The sequence below is a fragment of the Ammodytes marinus genome, assembly GCF_949987685.1.
Source record: "Ammodytes marinus genome assembly, chromosome: 7".
NCBI lineage: Eukaryota > Metazoa > Chordata > Actinopteri > Uranoscopiformes > Ammodytidae > Ammodytes > Ammodytes marinus.
In genome coordinates, this window is record NC_137211.1 from 12782698 (window position 1) to 12802819 (window position 20122).

At 39.4% G+C, this 20122-nt stretch overlaps 2 protein-coding genes across 4 annotated transcripts in view; both read left to right on the forward strand.

Annotated features, from left to right (window-relative positions):
* LOC307253494 (homeobox protein Hox-C10a-like) overlaps positions 1-20122 on the forward strand; it is a 43618-nt gene that overhangs the window by 19905 nt on the left and 3591 nt on the right. The window contains exon 3 of one of the 3 annotated variants that reach the window (XR_013844965.1): positions 7873-8026. The exons of 1 other annotated variant lie outside the window; for it this stretch is intronic. Coding sequence is in view for 1 of the 2 variants with exons in the window: in XM_080031592.1 (XP_079887718.1) it covers positions 20028-20122 (95 nt within the window). In the remaining variant the exon portion in view is untranslated. Of the gene's footprint in view, positions 1-7872; positions 8027-20012 lie in introns of those variants that run through there. One more of the 3 variants, XM_080031592.1, reaches the window with a different exon arrangement.
* Positions 8977-12491, forward strand: hoxc11a (homeobox C11a; the record flags this gene model as incomplete). Its single annotated transcript, XM_080031526.1, is given in 4 exon segments — positions 8977-9003; positions 9005-9083; positions 9086-9841; positions 11282-12491. Coding segments are annotated over 4 exon segments (1095 nt in total). The 3' UTR covers positions 11515-12491.

Consider the following 20122-nt stretch of genomic DNA (forward strand, 5'->3'; position numbering starts at 1 on the left):
AGCCTATAACGATGCAGCTAAACACGCAATAGCTCTGTAAAGCTGTAATAGGGTTACACCCCAGTGCTCCATATAGTCTAGCCCCTTAGCCAGTCTTTGTCCCATCTTCTGTTTTGTATTAGGGATTTAAATGCGTGATAATTGCATATCAAATGGTTTATGAATACATACACAGATCGCATACAAAATATATTTATCAAATGGCATACATCTTTAAAAACTACGTGGACGGTTTTGTATGGAACCCATATCTAAACATCCACAAAGCTCTCCCTACTGGCAAGGAAGTGTGAAGCAATGCAGTTCTGTGCAGTATACTCCTGTCAGCTAACTAACCAATCAATGCGTTTGTCCTCAACAGCGTCCAGTCTCAGTTAGATGAAGTATAGGTCCACTGGAAACTGTTGTGCTGTCTCAGTGCTGAGGTCAGATGTTGCCTTTTCACTGAACTGTGAACGGCTGCTCCTCAAACAGACCCACTGTATGGCCTTCCTGAGTAGGTCTGTCCATGGCCACAACACAAATACACGTATGACGTGAGCTTATTACTTAACGCTGTCCTCTTGGTACTATATTTTCTCCCCGCTTGAGCATTCCTCAGATAAACTGAATGAAAGAGCCAGTCTAATTCCGGCGAGGCAGATATTGCTGTGAGCAGGTTAAATATTTGGTGCAGTACTAAACTCTATCTCGTGGTATCAGAGCTGATAATAATGCTTCTGCAGCTCCTGATATGTGTGCCCGTTTACCTTCCAACTTTCCCAGTTATGCTAAGTATACCCCTCTCACGTATTCATAAATATAATGCATAGTAGGTCTTTATATATTGTATAAAAAGTACATGTATACAATGGACTAAATGAATGAATATATGAGCCGAAATATCCTCCATGTGAATAAAATGCACCGTCTGGGCGCGCTGCTATTCGACCCAGGACAATGCGTCAGTTTATAGAAAATAGAAGTATCATTATAAAATGTTGTTTTTCACTATTACCTCTGTAAATATTGTTAGCAAGACGTGTGAATAACTCAAGTTATTTGGGAATATACTTGAAAAGTCAAAATGAGACGATATATAAATATATGGCATCCGCTGGTTTTATGTTTTTGAAAAATGCTCACCATGTACATTTACGCATGTGATAAAATGTCGTGAAGAAAATGCTCAATTGAATAACTACTTAGAATTTAAACATGGATATCAGATGACATGCTACCATCTGGATTCAAATGGTTTCCTCCGTATATTAAGAGAAATGCAGGCGTAATGTTTTAATGTGCACCCTTTTACGCGCCGACAACAACATCCATGTGTCCCTGTATATTTTGACAGGGGAACCCACACTACATTACTTATGAAGTGTCGCCAGGCTGGTGAGAAGCATAACTTGTTAGTGCATCAACTATTTTTTGCAATATGATTCATAATTAATATTGGGAAACAATAGGCCTACTGGGAAGATCTTAAATTGCGTGTATTTGATCATCCGGGGACATCATTCATAGCAACTCCAATCTGTTTAGCCTATCAAACCATGAAAGGAGATAAACTAGTGTCTAATGTTTGTGTGTTAGAGGAAAGTAATAGATTCAAAATGCACCACGACACCCCAGACTGTCCTGCAGTACGTCAGTCATTATTTGTAATAAATGAATATATTTTTGGGGTCAATTATGTTACAATTTATTGTTTAAACCTAAAAAATGCGTTGGGAAACCGTGTCGATGTACATGCTGTTGAATTGTAAACGGCATCAATTTTAGTAACTTATTTAGGTACAGTTATTAATGCTTATAGCTTTTTACGCATTTTAGCTTAGAAACCGGAAAACAAGCTGACGATGGTGGAAAAGATATAGAGAAAATGGACATGAACCATTATCCACGATTTGCAAAAAATAATCCAGTGGACTAACGTTTAGTTAACCGAAGACGGTGTAAAATGTACTAGAGCTTCGCATTTGTGTTTGATTTGTTTTGACCAGGACACAATTGGTACAAGCAGCAAAACAACTCACAACATTGAGCACAGCGTGAATCATGATAGTTACCGAGATTAAATGATGCAAACAGCGCTTTGTGTTTGCCGGCTGGTTAAGCGATTCCTGTGTAAAACAGTCGGATTATTTAAACTAAATATCATGTCCTGATGGTTTCTGAACGTTGCCAAACTGCTATCAGAACATGTTGTTTTAACTTGAACTTCAAATCAGGCGCATCTGTTGACGTTATGCCGGACTTTTCTGTGTGGCCGATTTGTTCAGGCACTTCTATACTTTATTTTGCTTTTCTTGTGAAGAATAGGCTTTTTTTTTCTTTTTTTTACAGATTTCACATCCAAGAAACCACTACATTACATTGCGTCCTTTACCTGCCACTCCTCCTCAAAAGCCTAATGATAGTCGATAATACCAACTAATGTTGGTTTGCACTTATTTGGCTTGCCTGCGTTCTAGTTTTGTATAAACTACTCTTGGGAATTAAAAGAAAAACTAAAAAGAGACCATTGCGGAGAACCTCGAGATATTTGGATTGTAAAACAGGATGAAAACTCAGTTGGCTTTGCAGGTCTTTACAATAGGTCTTTCACTGCTGTCGGGCACTTTTGACTTTGAGACTAGCTAAATCTGTTTATGGCGGCCTGTCTCAGCGTCCCAAAGGTCAGTGAGCTCTACAGTGCCCTTCGCAGAGAACTTGTGTGGCATGTGGTCTACGTCCCCCGCCACCCCTCTGCCGTTTATGGTACGAAGCTGGCTGGAGAAATAGAAAGCAATGTTATTCCCTCTAAAGTGTATGTGGGCTAGTGTGTGCACGTGCGTGCGCGATTGCTTGTGCGCGTGAAAGTGTGGGCTGAGTGTGTGTTTTGAAGTAGAGTGTTAATGTGATAGTGGAAGAAAGGATAGGCAGAATGCTTAACGTAAAAGATCCATATCGTTTCGGTCCTTTCTGAACTGTTATATATTGATTTTGACATGATTTGAAATGAGTTCTTTATGAGCTCTATTTTTCTGCAATGTGCTATCTTATCAATTTGTTTTTCAATAGTATCACACGTACAACAACCATTAATACGGTGTGTGAAGCTTTCATTGCTGCCTTGGAAGAGCCGATTTCTTTTAGACCAATGTTTCTGATGGAAAGAGAGGAAAACACATCATATTTTTATTTTTTTAATTGATCGAGAATGCGCGTGTGAATCAGTAGCAAATTGTTTACCATTTTGTTGTTCTTGTTAAGCCAATTGAGTCATCGTCATGTTTAATGTAGTATTTTTGAATACGCGTAAAACATATTAACAGTAGATAATGTGAACGGCATTTGCCAGCGCACGCAATTTGGTTCAGTAAGATTTACACAGTATATTTAAGATCAGTTTTTCAATCACGTTTACATTTTATTCAGCGAGTAGGTTAATTTCGGTCTTGTTTCTACCTACTACATAGGGCCTTCTTCGTATATGTTTAGTAGTTTGGAGGTGGACTCCTGGGCGTCCTAACGCACCCATTGAAGGTCAAGTATGCAGCACGGTGCTATACAACCATCAGTGCATGCTGAGAGCTCTTACAATTTTATTTAAAATGGAAAAATCTATGTCACCTGTTCAATTTGGTAAATTATGGGTTTGGTGCATATGCTGTGTAGCCTGGACTACAGTTTTTTATTTTCTTTCCTTTATGGATATCAATATTTTAATGTGAAGTTTCTCCGTGAAGAAAGGCTTGGAAAATGTGCAACTCAGGCGGTAAAGCAAACATTATTATCAAGTGTTTGAGCCGGCGTTCCCAGTCTGTAGCGCGAAGCTTCTATTTTGGGTCCACATACTGGACCAGTCCTTTGCTAGGCCAGCACAAACTAAAAAATTCATTTTGACCCCACGCTGCAGAAAGAACCAACTAGGGAGCGCTTCATCTCAATTTAAATACGATTTTTCAAATGCATGATTAATTTGAAACGAGTGGAGTTACAATTAAAAAAAAGTATGCTTAGCAATTGAGCACTGATAATTCAATTTGTAAAGCTACTATCTCCCGCATGCACATAGCCTAACACTTCCCGACAAAACGTCGGTGACAACACACTATTTGAAGAATTAAATAAAAAATGCCATCGAGTAAAACGCTTGCGTCTTACGAAATCTCTGTATAATTACCACATAAAAGAAACTTTTGAAAAAAGTATTATCGATTTTGCTATCCTTTATCGGTGTCATATAACTAAGTAAAGTATATATAAGTCAACTATTTATAAAGCAAAGCATTGCGTAATGGTTCTCTGGTCGTGCGTAATTTGGTGCCGTCTTGTGCGTAATTTCCAGATCCTGGCAAAAGCTGTTTAATTAGGATAGTTAGTCAACCCTGAGTTCCTCTCAAATATTTGGCATATTATGAGCATTTATTTTTAAAGGTGATACACATTTTTTAAAGATAAACTTTGCAGTTAATAACGGCCTAATACATGCTGCGCCTAAAAATATCTCCTTAAATAAATCGGCATGTGACAGGCCATAGCCTTAAGGAGGCCTACTGTCTGAGCATAAAATGCTCTTTATTTTGACTTTTGTAGAAGGATATTAAGCGTGAAGCTAAGGGGGCCTCCAGCAAAATATCAAACTGAAGCTTATTTTGAGTTTATCTAGATTTAAAAAATATATATATAGTCTAGAAACATTTCAGTGTTTCCAGGTGTTTTCGTGACATCTAAATAACACTTAGGAGCTGGAGCCAGCAGTCACTATTGGGTGATTTCTTGAGATGTGAAATCATTTAATACTTCTAATAAAAAAGTTAACACATTGTTGTGAAAGCTTTATGTCCTGGTGGTTGGAAGAGAAATACACTCCAGAGATTGCTCTAAATGTAACAGCAACACACATCCTTATCTTGTAAGCTATTGTTGCCACCACAAACGCTTCACGCTAGGTGCATTCACTGAGACCTCAGTAAAAAAAAACAAGGCTCTTTAGTGTTGCTTGAAACTGTTCGCAGCTCATACAGCCAAGTTTAACTGCCCGACTTACATCCAATTAAACTTATCTAGGCCATGAGGGGACAGTAATATGATTACACAGGCTTCCCACATTTAGCCTTGACTTCAGCTAGCAGTGTCTTGGTGAACTGCGCCCATTGTGTGTATGCGTGTGTTTCTCAGTTTTTGTGTGTGTCGTGAGTGTTATATCAATTGGAAGAGAATTTATCGACGCAGAGCCAAAACACCCCAATATTTAGGAGTGCCATTTTTAAACGGAGAGTACTCCTTAACAAAAGGGTGACACCTAAGTTAATCACCGTAATTATGGTGCAAAAGGTAGCGATACATAACTTAAGTTCCACAGACATAGTCGTAAAGTTTGTACTCTGACTGATATTTAAGCGAAGAATGGCAAACGTTTACAACACCTTCTCTTTGGAGCACTCAACAGAACATTGTGACTAATAATTAAAATAGTTGACACATGGTTTCATTTTTTTATACCATTGTATGAATCCATATAAGTAGGCGGCTGATAACTCGGGTACAGACCCGTTGCGTGCAAACTGTGCATATGCTTAGCCTGCTCATTTGGTGCAACCAAATAATCTTTCCTGGGTCCTACTGCTAGTGGACTATCAGCTGCTGAGTCGTCCTTTCAGAGGAACAAAAACACGTGTAACCTTTTTCTTATAGTTCTGAGGCGAGTCTCAAGGCGAGAATAGTCGGTGTGTAAACCTCTCGGAAGGCGGACATTGCCAAATGACGGACGTTAACTGAACATATTTTGCAACATGTTGCTACATTGTGCGACTTAAACGCAGTCAGGATAACTATTCCCCAGCATTTAACGCCTTAGGTTCTCTTGTGTACTGTGTATTCTTTCAAGCTACTCTTTGGCATTTTCACTTGCCTTGATCAGCAGCCTTAACGTTTGAATTGTATTAATTCAGCAGTTATTCATTAATTCTCATTACTTATTTATACGCATCATTGAAATGATTATGTTGAAGAAATGATTTGACTATTGTTTTGGATTGTCTGCTTTGGTTCTTTTGATGCCTGCAGCTAGAAACGTTTTTAGGGTTTTCTTATTTTCAAAGAAAATGATTTATACAGATCTCCTCTTCTTCTTTGGATACATTTTTAATGTCATAATTCAGGGCCTTTATTATAGGACAATTAGTAAGGCGGCTTTTTAGTTTTTAGAAAATGAACACATTTCAGCCTTGCGCTTTATCTTTTGAATTAACAGCGCACTATATATTTCACACTGTTTAAATAGGCAATGGAATTTTGATGTACGAATTATTGTCATTGTTATGCAGTTGCACAACACTAATAATGTGTGATGCATGCACGTGTCCCTACAGGCCCTGGCCAGTATGTTCGTACAAATATTTACAGTTGTTCATCCTCCAAAAAACTGACTGTGCCTCACAGGGTGTAAATAAACTTATATTTTTTTGTTTTGTCGAGTCAAATTTACAACGTTTGATATTTCAACTATATAGTTTGCCTGGTTGAAATATTTTGCGTTACAAACAGGTCAAAACACAGACTTTGAGGCTTTTAATCCATAATTGGTGGTCTATAGTGCTACATTTCTTCCATGAACGCCCAAAACCAAGTTGCAGACAATGCGTTATGGTGCTCGATTCAGTGCACTTGTGTGTGTGTGTGTGTGTGTGTGTGTGTGTGTGTGTGTGTGTGTGTGTGTGTGTGTGTGTGTGTGTGTGTGTGTGTGTGTGTGTGTGTGTGTGTGTGTGTGTGTGTGTGTGTGTGTGTGTGTGTTTTCAACAGGTTTTAGAATATCTAGTTGCTAAAATCAAATTCCTCTCATTCTCAAAGTTTATGGTTTTCTGTAGAACAAAGGGATTTAGCATTACGACAGCCATTCGGACTTTTATGGTGGACGTAGAGAGGATTTTAGTGGTCAAATTCAAGTGCTGTGTCTGGACAGCTGTCTGCTTTCTTTGTACTTGGATGCAGGATGCATCATGTGAGACAACCTTTTGTGTGTAGGGGTAGTAAACAAGCTAATGCCAATGCCACCTTTTTCACAAATAAGCCTGCAATGGACTCTCTTTCCCAATGCTGAGGTCTTATGATGTCCACTTGCTTTTGGAAATCACCAATTACACTAACTTTGTTTTCAGTATTTTAAACATCACAGGTGTCCCGTAAGTGATTGTAATAGAACGATAGTGTTATTGTTACTCTGGATAATAATTCATGAGTCTTTTGCAACATTTAGGAAGTAGCCTATTATCATAAACAATGGGCCATCATATTAATTTCACCTTGTGATAGTATCAGTAAGTCTATAAAGATTCGAAGATGGCCCTCCACAGTACAATTACAAATTTACAATGACGCAGGAAAGAACACGCAGGCGCATCTTATATTAACTTTGTTTTATTAATATAAATCATTCATTTATTACAATTTATTTAAAGGATAGTCTGGATGGTATGTCTTTTTTTAACAAGTTGTCCACCGTAAATTTCGACATTCCGTCAGAAAATAAAACGATTAAAGCAGCTTGGAACATCAGCTGGGTCTTATTTCATTGAAGAGAGAAAGGTTGGATAGATTCATATTGCTTGCTAAATAGCCCCAGTCTGAGTCTATAAGTAGCCGTTTACAAGAAGACTTATTGTTGCTTCGCCGTGAAGCTTATAGACAAAAGCTGATGCCCAAAACAATTAATTTGATCGACTGGTGAGACCAAGGAGACAGTAAAGCCCGAGATAACAATTTGAGTATTTTCAGGATAAGGTGCTCGCACATTACTGTGATATTCTGGGCGGTGTTGTCAATAACAACTCCAACATGAAATAGTGCTCAATCCAGCAATCTGAGGGGAGCATTTTTCTCTGTTTGTGTTTATGTGATCAGGGCTCATTTTCCCGCTGGAGGAGATGCAAGGTCCCAGGGCGTCAGTGGTAGTACGTCTGCAGGATCTCGGATCTTGATTTGCGCCGTCGTCCTCCATGGACTCTGACATGATCCAAAGTCAAAGGAAATAATGAGAGTGCATGGGCCGATAGCTTCAGCCTCAACAGTAAACATGCATGGTGTGTATTCTATATTGCCTAACCGCTAGTTCAACTTCATTTTACAACATAATTACAGCAATCCACCCCTGTTCCAGAGAAGCACAGTTTTTCATTTAAGGAAAAAGAAAAAATGGTTGACGAATCAATAGTATTTACATATTTGAAACAGATGCACAGACTCATCCACACCCCCGTTTAATGGTGTTGTGTGCAATAGATCCATGTAGTCACTATTAAAGAATCAAACAGGGTAAAAACACAAGTATTACCTTGAACCAAAGGTGTCCTGCATATTAAACCAAAGTGTAAATATGTCCCCATGAGTCTCAAAGATGTGTAGAAGGAAGTGAGTCATTCACTTCACTGTGATTTGTTAAACTTTTTTTGTAAACAGTGAAACGACGATTAGGCTCGTGGAATGGCTTTTTAACATCTTTGTATCTTATTTGGGCTACATTCACGGTGACTATTTACCCATAGTCCTTTAGGAAATGTCGTACTGTGTGTAACAGTGTCAGTTATAATTGCTCATTCTATGATTAAAATTTTTAAAATGTCCAGTGGTGCAGTGGGCAAGTTTGTTTGATATGGATATCAAACAAAAATCCTAGTAATATAATAATATTCATAATTATAATATTCATAATTATATTGATGATAATAATCTTACCTGTCAAACTCCATAAAATATGTAATGCATGTCACTGGGTGCAGTTTGTGCTATGCCTGTTTAAGGAGCTGTAGCTGTTTAGCTAGCCTACCACCAGCCCATAAACATAAACACACACAGCACATATCTCTCTAATTGTCATAAGCCAGCAAACTGGAATCTGTTACTGGTTTTCTTAGTGCTCCTGTGGTGTTTGAAAAGGACTCGTTTGAACTTCGGTGATCTTACCTAAAGCCAACCACTCCTACACATCCAACTCTTCCAAATTGATATATGACAATATCTACTTTCGATCACGTGTCTGCGGGGCGACTTAGACGGATTGCGCGTCATCTCGCCTTCCCAAATTTTTCCCTTCTGCTGCAGCTCGTATCCAAAACATCTATCTATAGTATACGGAGTACGAGAGAGAGAAAGATGTTTAACTCGGTGAATCTGGGCAACTTCTGCTCCCAGACGCGCAAAGACCGGACATCCGAGTTTGGGGACAGGACGGGCTGTGCGTCCAACATCTACCTCCCCAGCTGCACCTACTACGTCCCCGAGTTTTCTGCCGTCTCCTCGTTTCTTCCACAGGCCCCGTCCCGGCAAATCAGCTACCCTTATTCCACGAATCTGTCTCAAGTACAGCCGGTACGGGAAGTTTCTTACGGCTTGGACCCTGCCAGTAAATGGCACCACAGAAGCAATTATGCATCGTGCTACTCGGGAGAGGATCTGGTGCATAGGGACTGTCTTCCACCATCCACCATGACAGAAATGCTTATGAAGAACGAGAGTGTGTACAGCCACCACCATCACCATCACACCCACCCGGGCTCCAATCACCCTTCCACAGGTTTTTACTCCGGCGTGGGGAAAAACAACGTCCTCCCCCAAGGTTTCGACCGCTTTTTTGAGACCGCATACTGCAGCAGCACGGACAATCAGTCAGACAATTGTTTACAAAAGGGCGATGGGGGAAAGCTGGAGAGCGACTCCGAGCAGCAGCCGCTGCAGCAGCCCACCGCCTCTGTACCGGGAGCCCCGGAGCAGGAAAAAGACCCAGAAGATGAGGAGGAACATACAAATTCAGGCTCATGTACGTCTTCCTCCGCAACAACCAAGGACGGCAACGCCAGCAAGAGCAGCCACTCGAGTAGGTATACCGAAGCTGTAAAATGGGGGAAGGTTAAGGGGACTAGCCCGGTGTTTTGTCGGTCAGATTTTATGTGGAGTTTTATAAGCATTCAAAGGATTTTATTATAACCCTACAAAGCTCTTTCTTGCAACGAGAAGAATTTTTACGATGGGAAAGCGCTTTGAAAAAAGGGGGATGTTATACACAGACGCCTCTATGGTGAGAGTCTGTGAAATTTTTAAGAGAGAGCTATTGTGACAAATGTTAACTTTGATCATGAACTTGCGTTGGGCATTTTAAGGGATTTTCTCGTTGGGCTGTCGAGAGTAAAAACCAATTGGGCAGAACATTGCTTTTGGCGTCTTGTGAATTTCCTCATAGCACTGGGTTTGCCCGCAAAATACTCCCTGCTCAGAGTATTGCACACTTTACAGTTAAATGCGTCTATCTATCTATCTATCTATCTATCTATCTATCTATCTATCTATCTATCTATCTATCTATCTATCTATCTATCTATCTATCTATCTATCTATCTATCTATCTATCTATCTATCTATCTATCTATCTATCTATCTATCTATCTATCTATCTATCTACAGATTGTAACACTTTCTTCCATTTACAAGTAGACAGTAAAATAATCAGGCGTAGATCATCCTGTGTTCTGTTTATAAATAATGCTATTCTCCCATTACACGCAAAAAAAAAAAATCATTTTAGGTTCCCCATTCTGCATTTCACCTTTTGTGATTTGCATACAGTCTGACATTAACGTGACTGACCATAGCAGGAAGTAAAATTCTGCTGATCTTTATTGCTGAAATGGCTATTATTGCAGCATGGTGTTTAGCCTCTTGCACATATATTACTAGCCCAGCCATGCTGCAGATACAAGCTAACTGAGGCTTGCCCAAAATGCTTGCCCATTTATCAAAAAAGAAATAAAAAATGTAAAAAGAAAATATATTTCCCCAGTCACCTGTTTGATAAGAAGTTACAGGGCCACAGGGGTCATATGGCCACTTCAAACATGACGCCAGAAGATTGTGTAAATGGCCAGTTTAGCTCCAGAGGAATTTGACGCACATAATGCGCTGAAATACTTTTGTTGATGTATATTTACAACAGATAAACACGTACTTAGAGGCTGTAAGTTGATATTATTCCATCCAGGCGATTCGGATATTTAACCCTCTTTATGGCTGGTTTATCTGATAGTCTCAGCTACTTTGCTTGATGAATGTTGACTGAAACGGTATCATTGCTAATACAAAATTCCTAGCATCTTGCAAGTCCATAGTCACCTCAACACGGTTCTTTATTTTGTCAATTTTGTTTGGGGGGGGGGGAGATATATATATTATCATTGTCAATTCATGTGAATTCATGTTGCTATTTCCGTGACACAATAATAAATTAATACAGTAACAAAAAACATTATTTTTTTTCTCCCAGGCACTCCTCGCACAAGGAAGAAGCGGTGTCCATATTCCAAGTTTCAGATTCGAGAGCTGGAGCGGGAATTCTTCTTTAACGTTTACATCAACAAAGAGAAAAGGCTTCAACTCTCCCGAATGTTAAACCTCACCGACCGCCAGGTTAAAATTTGGTTTCAGAATAGAAGAATGAAAGAGAAGAAGCTGAGCAGAGATCGCCTCCAGTACTTCTCTGGAAACCCACTATTGTGAGCATGGAACAGAAAGTGTCACAGTCTTGGTCAGTGACATTAAGGCCTACTCTTATCTCATTGAATTGTAATCCTGGGCATTATCATTTTCTAAAGGAGCCCGTATCACCAACAGTGCAATGTTAACGTGGACAGTGGGAGTATAGGCCTGCATGGAATAAAGTCGCCATTTTCTTATTGCCCTACACGGGCGGCGGTGAATTTCTAGCTGATCCCTAGAAAGGCCTACACATGGTTAAAATAATCATTTATACCTATGCTGTTCTTGAATATGACCCCCTATTTATCGCGATTCTCCATTGTGTTGATTCTATTGTTCATATAGGCATATTTGTTGTTAAAATATCAAATGTAACAAACAATTTGATTCCTTATTGCGCAGAAAACTTTTAGCTCTCCCCCTTTCCCTCTGGTCAATGTATATAGCATATCATTATCTAAATATTTCTCGACCAGAGTATGAAAAAGTTATAGCAAATCTCCAGGCTGCATTGTCGCCATTGAGAACTGTGACGTCCAATCTGTGAAAGTATATCACCTCCCACCCAGCCCCCTGTACAGAGTAGCCTATGCAATGTGCATTCGTGACTGTAAATAGGCGTATGTTGAATTTCCTTTCCCCTATCCCTGCTGCTATTTTTAAGTACACTGCCCATACAACTTTAACAGCTTTAACGCCAACACTCGTTAAATTATTTGCTTAAAAAATATTTGGATTCCAGAAAGGAGGAACAGATTGCTGGCCTGTGTATCATTAATATAATACCTGAAATAAACAGAAACGTATAGGCAAAACTCAACGACTTTGTGCTTTTTGTGCTATCATGATCACAATTGTCATTACTGATATGACTGCATTTATTCTTGACAGCCGCAGTGTTCCATGCTTTTGCCCGGTCATGAGTCAGACATGTTTTGGAATTAGCAACTGCTCAATAATGTGTGTATAACCTAAAAAATTTATAAAATAAAGAACTATTGGCCTATATATACATGGCACTAGCCCAATTGTTTAAACTTGTGTTATTGGCCAGTTCATGATGATACAGACATTCGCTATGGTAGATTTGGTGGCGCTTGCAGTGTCGGCGGGCCTTTACACTTGTTGAATTTAGGGCTATTTTAAGGTTACACCACTCTGTAGATTTTAGCAAGCCCTGTTTAACGAAGAAAGAGCCCAAATCTTAGAAATGTTGAGGAAGACAGTGGAATGATAACCTCTTTTAGTGCCCACTAAATGGAATCGCCACTCTTGTAGCCTAGTCTAGACACGGCCATAAAGACCCAAGCTCTAAATGGCTATTTTTTTCTCTTAATTGCACCGTCTGTTCTCGGGGAATGGCGTTCACTTCCGCAGTGAATAGTAAACAAGCAAGACTGGATGTCCGAAGGGGGGAAAGAACCTTGCCAAGAAGTTTCGACATGAACTCGGTCTGTTCAGTGTGCAACGTCAAACCAATCCCCAACCCCCTCTGCACACAGCCGTCATGTCCACCATTCTCCTTATCGGAAAATCGGAAAACCTCAGCAAATCCAGGCTTTCCGGAGTAGAGATGTTTGCGTCATGCAAAATAAAATTTACTATTTTTCCCCCCTCCAAATATTTGAAATAAAGACCTCGTGAAAATGTAATTTTTGCAGCTAAGGAATAATGATTTAAATCAATATATCTGAGCTGAACAAACTATTATTTCAACAGATCAGTTAAGAATGAATAATAACCGACTTATATAATAATAACCGATTTCTGACAAGAGATAGCTAGGGAAAGGAAATCATAATTGGCATGTTCTTTTCCCCAAATGTGTCTGTGTCCTAAATTGGTGCGTGTGTATTTTGTATGTGTTCCTTTGCACTCGGCGTATGTGCATGATGATTGCACATGTGCATTAAGTTTATAATTAAATGTAGCCTAGTCTTTGAACTTCAATAATGTCAAGGCCTTCACCTCTAACCCGCTGCAATAAAGTGGAATCAAGGAGCCCCTTTAGCCCGGAAATGTGTGCAGTGGCGGAATGGGCCAATGAGACTGAGTGGGAACAGAAAATGGAATGTGTAGAGAGACACACTTTGACCCCTCGCATTAAACTACACCAGGTAACTTTGCCAGCTTTAGCACGCCCAGTAAATACACTTTATTGTCCTTGTAAAATGTATACGTTACCACGCATGAGTCGTTTAAACAATGTTAGTATAAACCGTATGCCTATTTGTATGCTCTAAAGAAGAAGAAAAAAAACATATTGGTGTGAGGCTGTCGCAGTGTGCTATTCGTAATAGGTGGTTCCCTAAGTGCATACATGACGGTGTGTGTGTGTGTGTGTGTGTGTGTGTGTGTGTGTGTGTGTGTGTGTGTGTGTGTGTGTGTGTGTGTGTGTGTGTGTGTGTGTGTGTGTGTGTGTGTGTGTGTGTGAGTGAGTGTCATTGAATCCTTTGATTCCTGATTGTAGGTCAGACTCCTACTCAGGTTGCTCTTCCTTGATAAGATATATTTTACAATGCAGAGTTTTGCACGGTTATGCATTTACTACAGTGTTTAGTTAAAGCCTTGGGTCATTTTTAGTTGAGGTTTGGATAAAGGTCGCGGTTTTGGTTAGGTTTCAAATTATTTTAATGGAAAGAGAAAGGGGGAGGGATGGGGGACTCGCCCTGGTTGTATCCACGTGACATACACTTTGCAGTGCATACATTAACGGAGAGCTGGCAGGCAATTTTTCCCTACGCCGAGATTGACATCAGGGTCAGTTTGCATATGTCCGTGTATTATCAGGAAGGACAGGGGACCGTTCCGACAAAAGAGAGGCGATGCACACTTGCGGAGATCAAGGCTATAGGATCCCCCTCTGTTGCCACACCCACCAACCTTGGCCCTGGGCTGGTGACGTGGGTAATTTGTTGGTTTCTCCAACGCACAACGTCACTAAGAGCGCTGCAGAGACTCCTGCAAGTGTGGTCTATCAACCACACGGGGGCCAAGTGTTTCCCAGCCTTTATGCTGTTTTCTTTCCTCAACGGGATCTTGAAAACGTTTCCTGAGATGGATGCCTCGGTGACATCAGAGTAGTAGTATTAGTCGTGGAGAGCAACCTCTGGTTTTATGCGTGGTAGAGGGACAGTCCACTCTGCTAGAATGAAGCTCTTGCAGTATCTCAGCCTGAATTGTGCACTTGAGTGCTGTGGTGAAGGAAAATGGCGGTGTGTTCTATGTAGATGAGGCGAACTACGAGGGAGCAGATAGGCCCGGTGGCATTAAAATGTAAAAATAAATGTAATTAATTCAGCTGCACAAAATCTGAGATATTGTTTTAAGAACCACTGTCTCACTTCAATCGGACACTGTACACTTACCATAGGACTCAATCTTATTTAATTTTTTGGAATATATCTATCCTCAAACTAATTTGCGTGTACTTATGGTTATAGGATTAATCCCCTATGACTATAAACCTTACCCCAATTGTATGTCAACATGGGGAGTTTTGCATATTATTATTATTATTATTATTATTATTAGACTTACTGAATTACATAAAAACGGACTACATTTTTTTAAGTAAATAAAAATAATATATATATTGGTGTGATATATATATATATATATATATATATATATATATATATATATATATATATATATATATATATATGTATATACACACCAAGAAAAAGACTAAACGTCATATGGTTTAAGGTGCTATGGTGCTGATGAATGCGGATTTTTTTCCGCGATACTATTTTACTGTTTTTGTCACATTTCCAAACATTTTTCTGTACACCAGTAATACTGTTCATCAGTATATCACTTTATGATATATTTATTTCGTGTTTGATTGTGAAGTAAATGTATGGGGGGGGGGGGGGTCCAGTTTTTCCTCAGCAAATACTAATCAAGAGGTTATAGGCTATCGAATGGTTTAATACTACATTGTGCTGCTCACATCTCAGCACCTATCCTGTTCTATAGGGCCATAAAACAGTTCGACGCTGTAAAACGAGCTCCTGCTATTGCTGCAACCAAATAACTCTCAAAACGCTCAAATTTACATTAGCGCATTCTTGCCGCTATTTCTTTATTGTTGCCACCATGACCAGTGACTGTAATTTACAGCAAGTTTTAAGTTCAATATGGCGGCTGGTGTGTGCATTTCTGATGTGGTCTGCATTGTTGCTAATGCAACTCTGCTGTACTTTGATGGTGGTTACCCCTTTGTTTTTTAATTGATAACCTACGTGATTCTGACTCCATAAATTTGCAGTTGTGCATTGAGTGGACATTAGCACGAAAGAGAACACAAAGTAGCATAGCACCTCTTCACATCCAACTGGAAAGATTTCAAAGTAGTTGCCAGGAGCGAATAAGTTGTCTCGCCCAGTGACCCCTGATTAGTACAATACCCTACTACGACGTCTGTCCCGTAGCATTCAACATCCATACCGGTTTGTAATGTAATAACAGCTTACAGGGTTTCAATCAAATGGACGATAATTCAGTGTCGAAAGTGTTGGCTGTACTAGACAAGTGCAAAGACCATGGTAAAATACAGTCGGAGACACACTGTGTGTGTGTGTGTGTGTGTGTGTGTGTGTGTGTGTGTGTGTGTGTGTGTGTGTGTGTGTGTGTGTGTGTGTGTGTGTGTGTGTGTGTGTGTGTGTGTGTGTGTTGGCGAGCACTGTGCGAGGACATTTTTCTAGATTTATTGCACGCACAAATACAGTACGCAAATATTTATTTATTTATTGGCATGTGCAACTATCTTTTCATCTCATAGGCTATTGTTTGGATAAACGACAAATTAGATAAAACGAATCTGCAGGTAGAAAATCCCGGAATATGCAATATTTGTCCCGTGGGAAAAAGATGTTGAGTTCATGTTTCCATTTAAGAAATATACGTGGATAAACAGCTAACGGCACCAGACTATACGCACTTTGTTATGGGACTGAAAGGTATGCAAGATCAGGGACGGCTTGCTTCCATTTTGGGTTAACCTCTGTTTCCTTCTTCATACAGTTGCTATGCACAGATATGGGATTTTCAGCTCATTAAACTAAATTTGATATTTTCTGATTGTTTGTTGGTGTAAAATCGTTTATTTTTTTCCTTTCACTTTTGTGTTATAAAACTTGCTGACATTGGTGCATGTATACTACAGGCTCATACGTCATTATGTGCGATGGTTATGGCAATTGTACTGAAATATTTGTCAAATCATACCCAATCGAACTCATGTTACGTCTGTGGCATATTTTCCCTCATTGATGGGTCTGTGGCATCACAATACTTAACTGTCAGGTGACATACCAACAAGTGTCTTGCTCCCATTTACAACCGTCTATGTCATTAAACATATTGTCCTGCACCACCAGGCCTATGAGATCATAACACAGCACTGAGGCATCACAATGTCCTTAAATAACAATTTAAGGAAAATTTAAGGATTTTTTTTAGAGTGCAGTGCCTCCTTGCAAAGTTCCACACATATCATTTGTTTTTATGACTTTTTTGTGCAAGGCTAGGTTGGAGGTAGCCTGCAGGCTAGGTGTGTGTGTGTGTGTGTGTGTGTGTGTGTGTGTGTGTGTGTGTGTGTGTGTGTGTGTGTGTGTGTGTGTGTGTGTGTGTGTGTGTGTGTGTGTGTGTGTGTGTGTGTGTGTGTGTGTGTGTGTGTGTGTGTGTGTGTGTGTGTGTGTGTGTGTGTGTGTGTGTGTGTGTGTGTGTGTGTGTGGTGGGAGTTTAGGTGTGGTCATTGTGAGGTGTGGATTAAAGATAGTGTGAAAATAATATCTTGAATTATATTCCAACATGTTCCTGTGGCTTGGTGAAAAAACGTCATTCTTTTAATTAACTGAAAAATGCTAGTTTATAGTTTATATCTTTAAGTTTCCACACCCACCGACTTAATAATATAAAAGTCTAAAAAAATTGAAGAGGCAAGTTTTTCACCCAACATCAACGACCTACGATCTGTAGATGATTGACCACATTTCTTTCATGAATGGGGGTAATGAAGATTGACCACAGTTAGACACTTTTTGTTATTACACATTTATTTCACTTACAATCACTGAGGCAAATGCTTTGACTCTTCTTGAAACATCAAAAATGCAACACACATATTCAAAGACACATACTTATAATCAATCTTGCCCTTGCCTTTGAAAATGAGTGTGAACTGAACACAAAGACAGACCCGCCTGCAAGCACATCTCGCTCCAACAAACAAATAAACAAACAAACACGAAAACAAACTAGATGGCGCAAAGTCAAACGTAGTCCCATGCCTTTATTATGTGTGATGAGACATTTTTTCTACAAAACTGTTGGTGACTTGCCAGGATAATAGGAGGCCTTAATAATGTTCTGCTCAAGACGAGGTAAATGCCGAAGAAACGTAGCCTAGTTCTGTGGCATTCCTACATTATACCTGTTTGCGTTTTGCATTCGTGTATTGTATTCTTATTGAACATGTTAATATGGGAAAATTACAAATACACAAAATGAGAAATTCCCATTTACACGTACAAATCCACTTTATATATTTAGTAGCCTATTAAACCTCATGGTTGATTCTAGGAAGTATTGGCAGCATATCATATCAGTATTTGTACAATTTGGATGAATGTCTGGAAGCGTATAAGGGCACAACCCATGGCAAACGAAAAAAAACTTCACTAGCCTACATTAGAAATTCACACAAACAGATCAACAAAACACACTGCTGATCAATTAGAATAACATTTCCGACATTTTGTCTTTATCCAACAGATAGCCTACAATAACGACTCTCGTGTTGTTATTTCAATTATGTCGATCGTTGAAATTACCTTATGTTTCCGAAATCAGTAGTGAGTGTAACCTTTTAATTAAGTTATCTTCACCGTATCCATGTAAAGTAAAATGTAAATAGTGTATCGGCTGCAGCCCTGTGTTACGGTTGTGGCAACTGACATAGCCTATTTTTAAAAAAATCATCTGATTTCATCTGAACGGGACGCGTTAAACTTCTGACGATAATGTTGGCAGCAAATGGATCATTTTAAGGCGAGAATGAAAACTGTATAAATAGGCCTATAACCCCGCATTAATTTTGTCCGGAGAACCTTGATTCAAATACTAGCTATTCTGTCCCACAGCTATATAATTAAAACATAATAGCTTTAACAAAATCCCAGCAAAACAATTAATTTCAGACACTAAAACGAATTTTAACCACATGTAAAGCAACAACAAACTGAAAATTAAAAATATTAAGGCAACAGGATTGCATAGCCTATAACAATAGCTAATGTGAATTAAATATTAGGCTATAAGATATTTAGTGTTCAGTATCAGTAAATAAATAAAGAAATATAAGCATAAGAATAAGAAACACCGGGCATAACGGAATTCTGTATGGGTTTCAAATTACACCACAATAAAATAGTGTGTATAATCCTTATTGGCCTATAGCGTACAAATTCCACCGCCTAGTTAATTTTGTAGACTCTTTCTAGGATAAACTCAGTTAAACAGCCAAGTGCGACTTCGTGAGTGACCCCAACCTATAGTTAACTCGTTGTTTTACTACGATCTTATTTGTTTGCCTTTGAACGAATTCTGCTGTATTTCTATTGGAGTAGTAAAGTCACATTCAAGCGCAGGACGAGTCAAAATAAAATACCAGAATCCGGAATTGGCCTTATAAGGTTTTATTAACAAATGCACGAAATGTGTGAATGTAATAAAGGTTTTCAGTAGCCTAACCTAAAACTCACCTCGGAAGATAACACAAATATGCCTACATTTTATTTGGCAGGTCAGATGCAAAAACTGTGTTAATCTCACAACGTCAAGGGTTAAACCTATAGTCTTCGTTTGGATTTTTTTTCTTTCTTTCTCCATTTTAAAATTCATTCAGAAGTTGTATTTCAGTTCTGGTTTCATAGTGAATAAAACACCAGCGTTCTTCTTACCTTGCTAAATCGGTGGCAACAACAAAGCAAAATAAAACCAAAAGAACTGACACAAAATGCTCTCTTCTGACACACCCTCGATGGCTTAATCTCCACAGCACAGGCGCCAAAACGAAAAAGAAAATCAAATGTTGACAACTTTGAGTTTGTTTCAACCATCTGAAGTTATGAACTTAATCAGAATTAAAATACGCAAAGCCACGTAGTCAGTGCCTTCAGAAATTCCTTGCTGCAGTAGCCGTCCTTTGTTCCCTTTATGTGGGCTTGCTGTCCTGACCAGAATATAGTCACTAGGTGGCGCTCCTGCTCCGCCGAAAACCCTCCAGGTTCCCCAACTTGACCGCGCTGACGTCACGTTAGTCTGGAGCATCAAGGCCACTTCCACGCTGCTATTGGTCTGAAAATCACATGACATGTCTCCCAGCATCCATAATTATGTTACTGATATTTTTGCACCCCCTCCAAAAGATGTCAGCATCCTACTGTCCTTACTCTCCTGGAGAAATCCCGTAGTACAGACCGGTGGAACACACCAGACGATTACTGGGGTTTCCAAAAGCAAAAATGTCATGTCCGAATAACATAGCGCCCGGTAACTTCCTGATGGATTCCTTAATGGGAGGATCATCTTCCTTCAGGGGTGAGGGTTATTCCAGCAA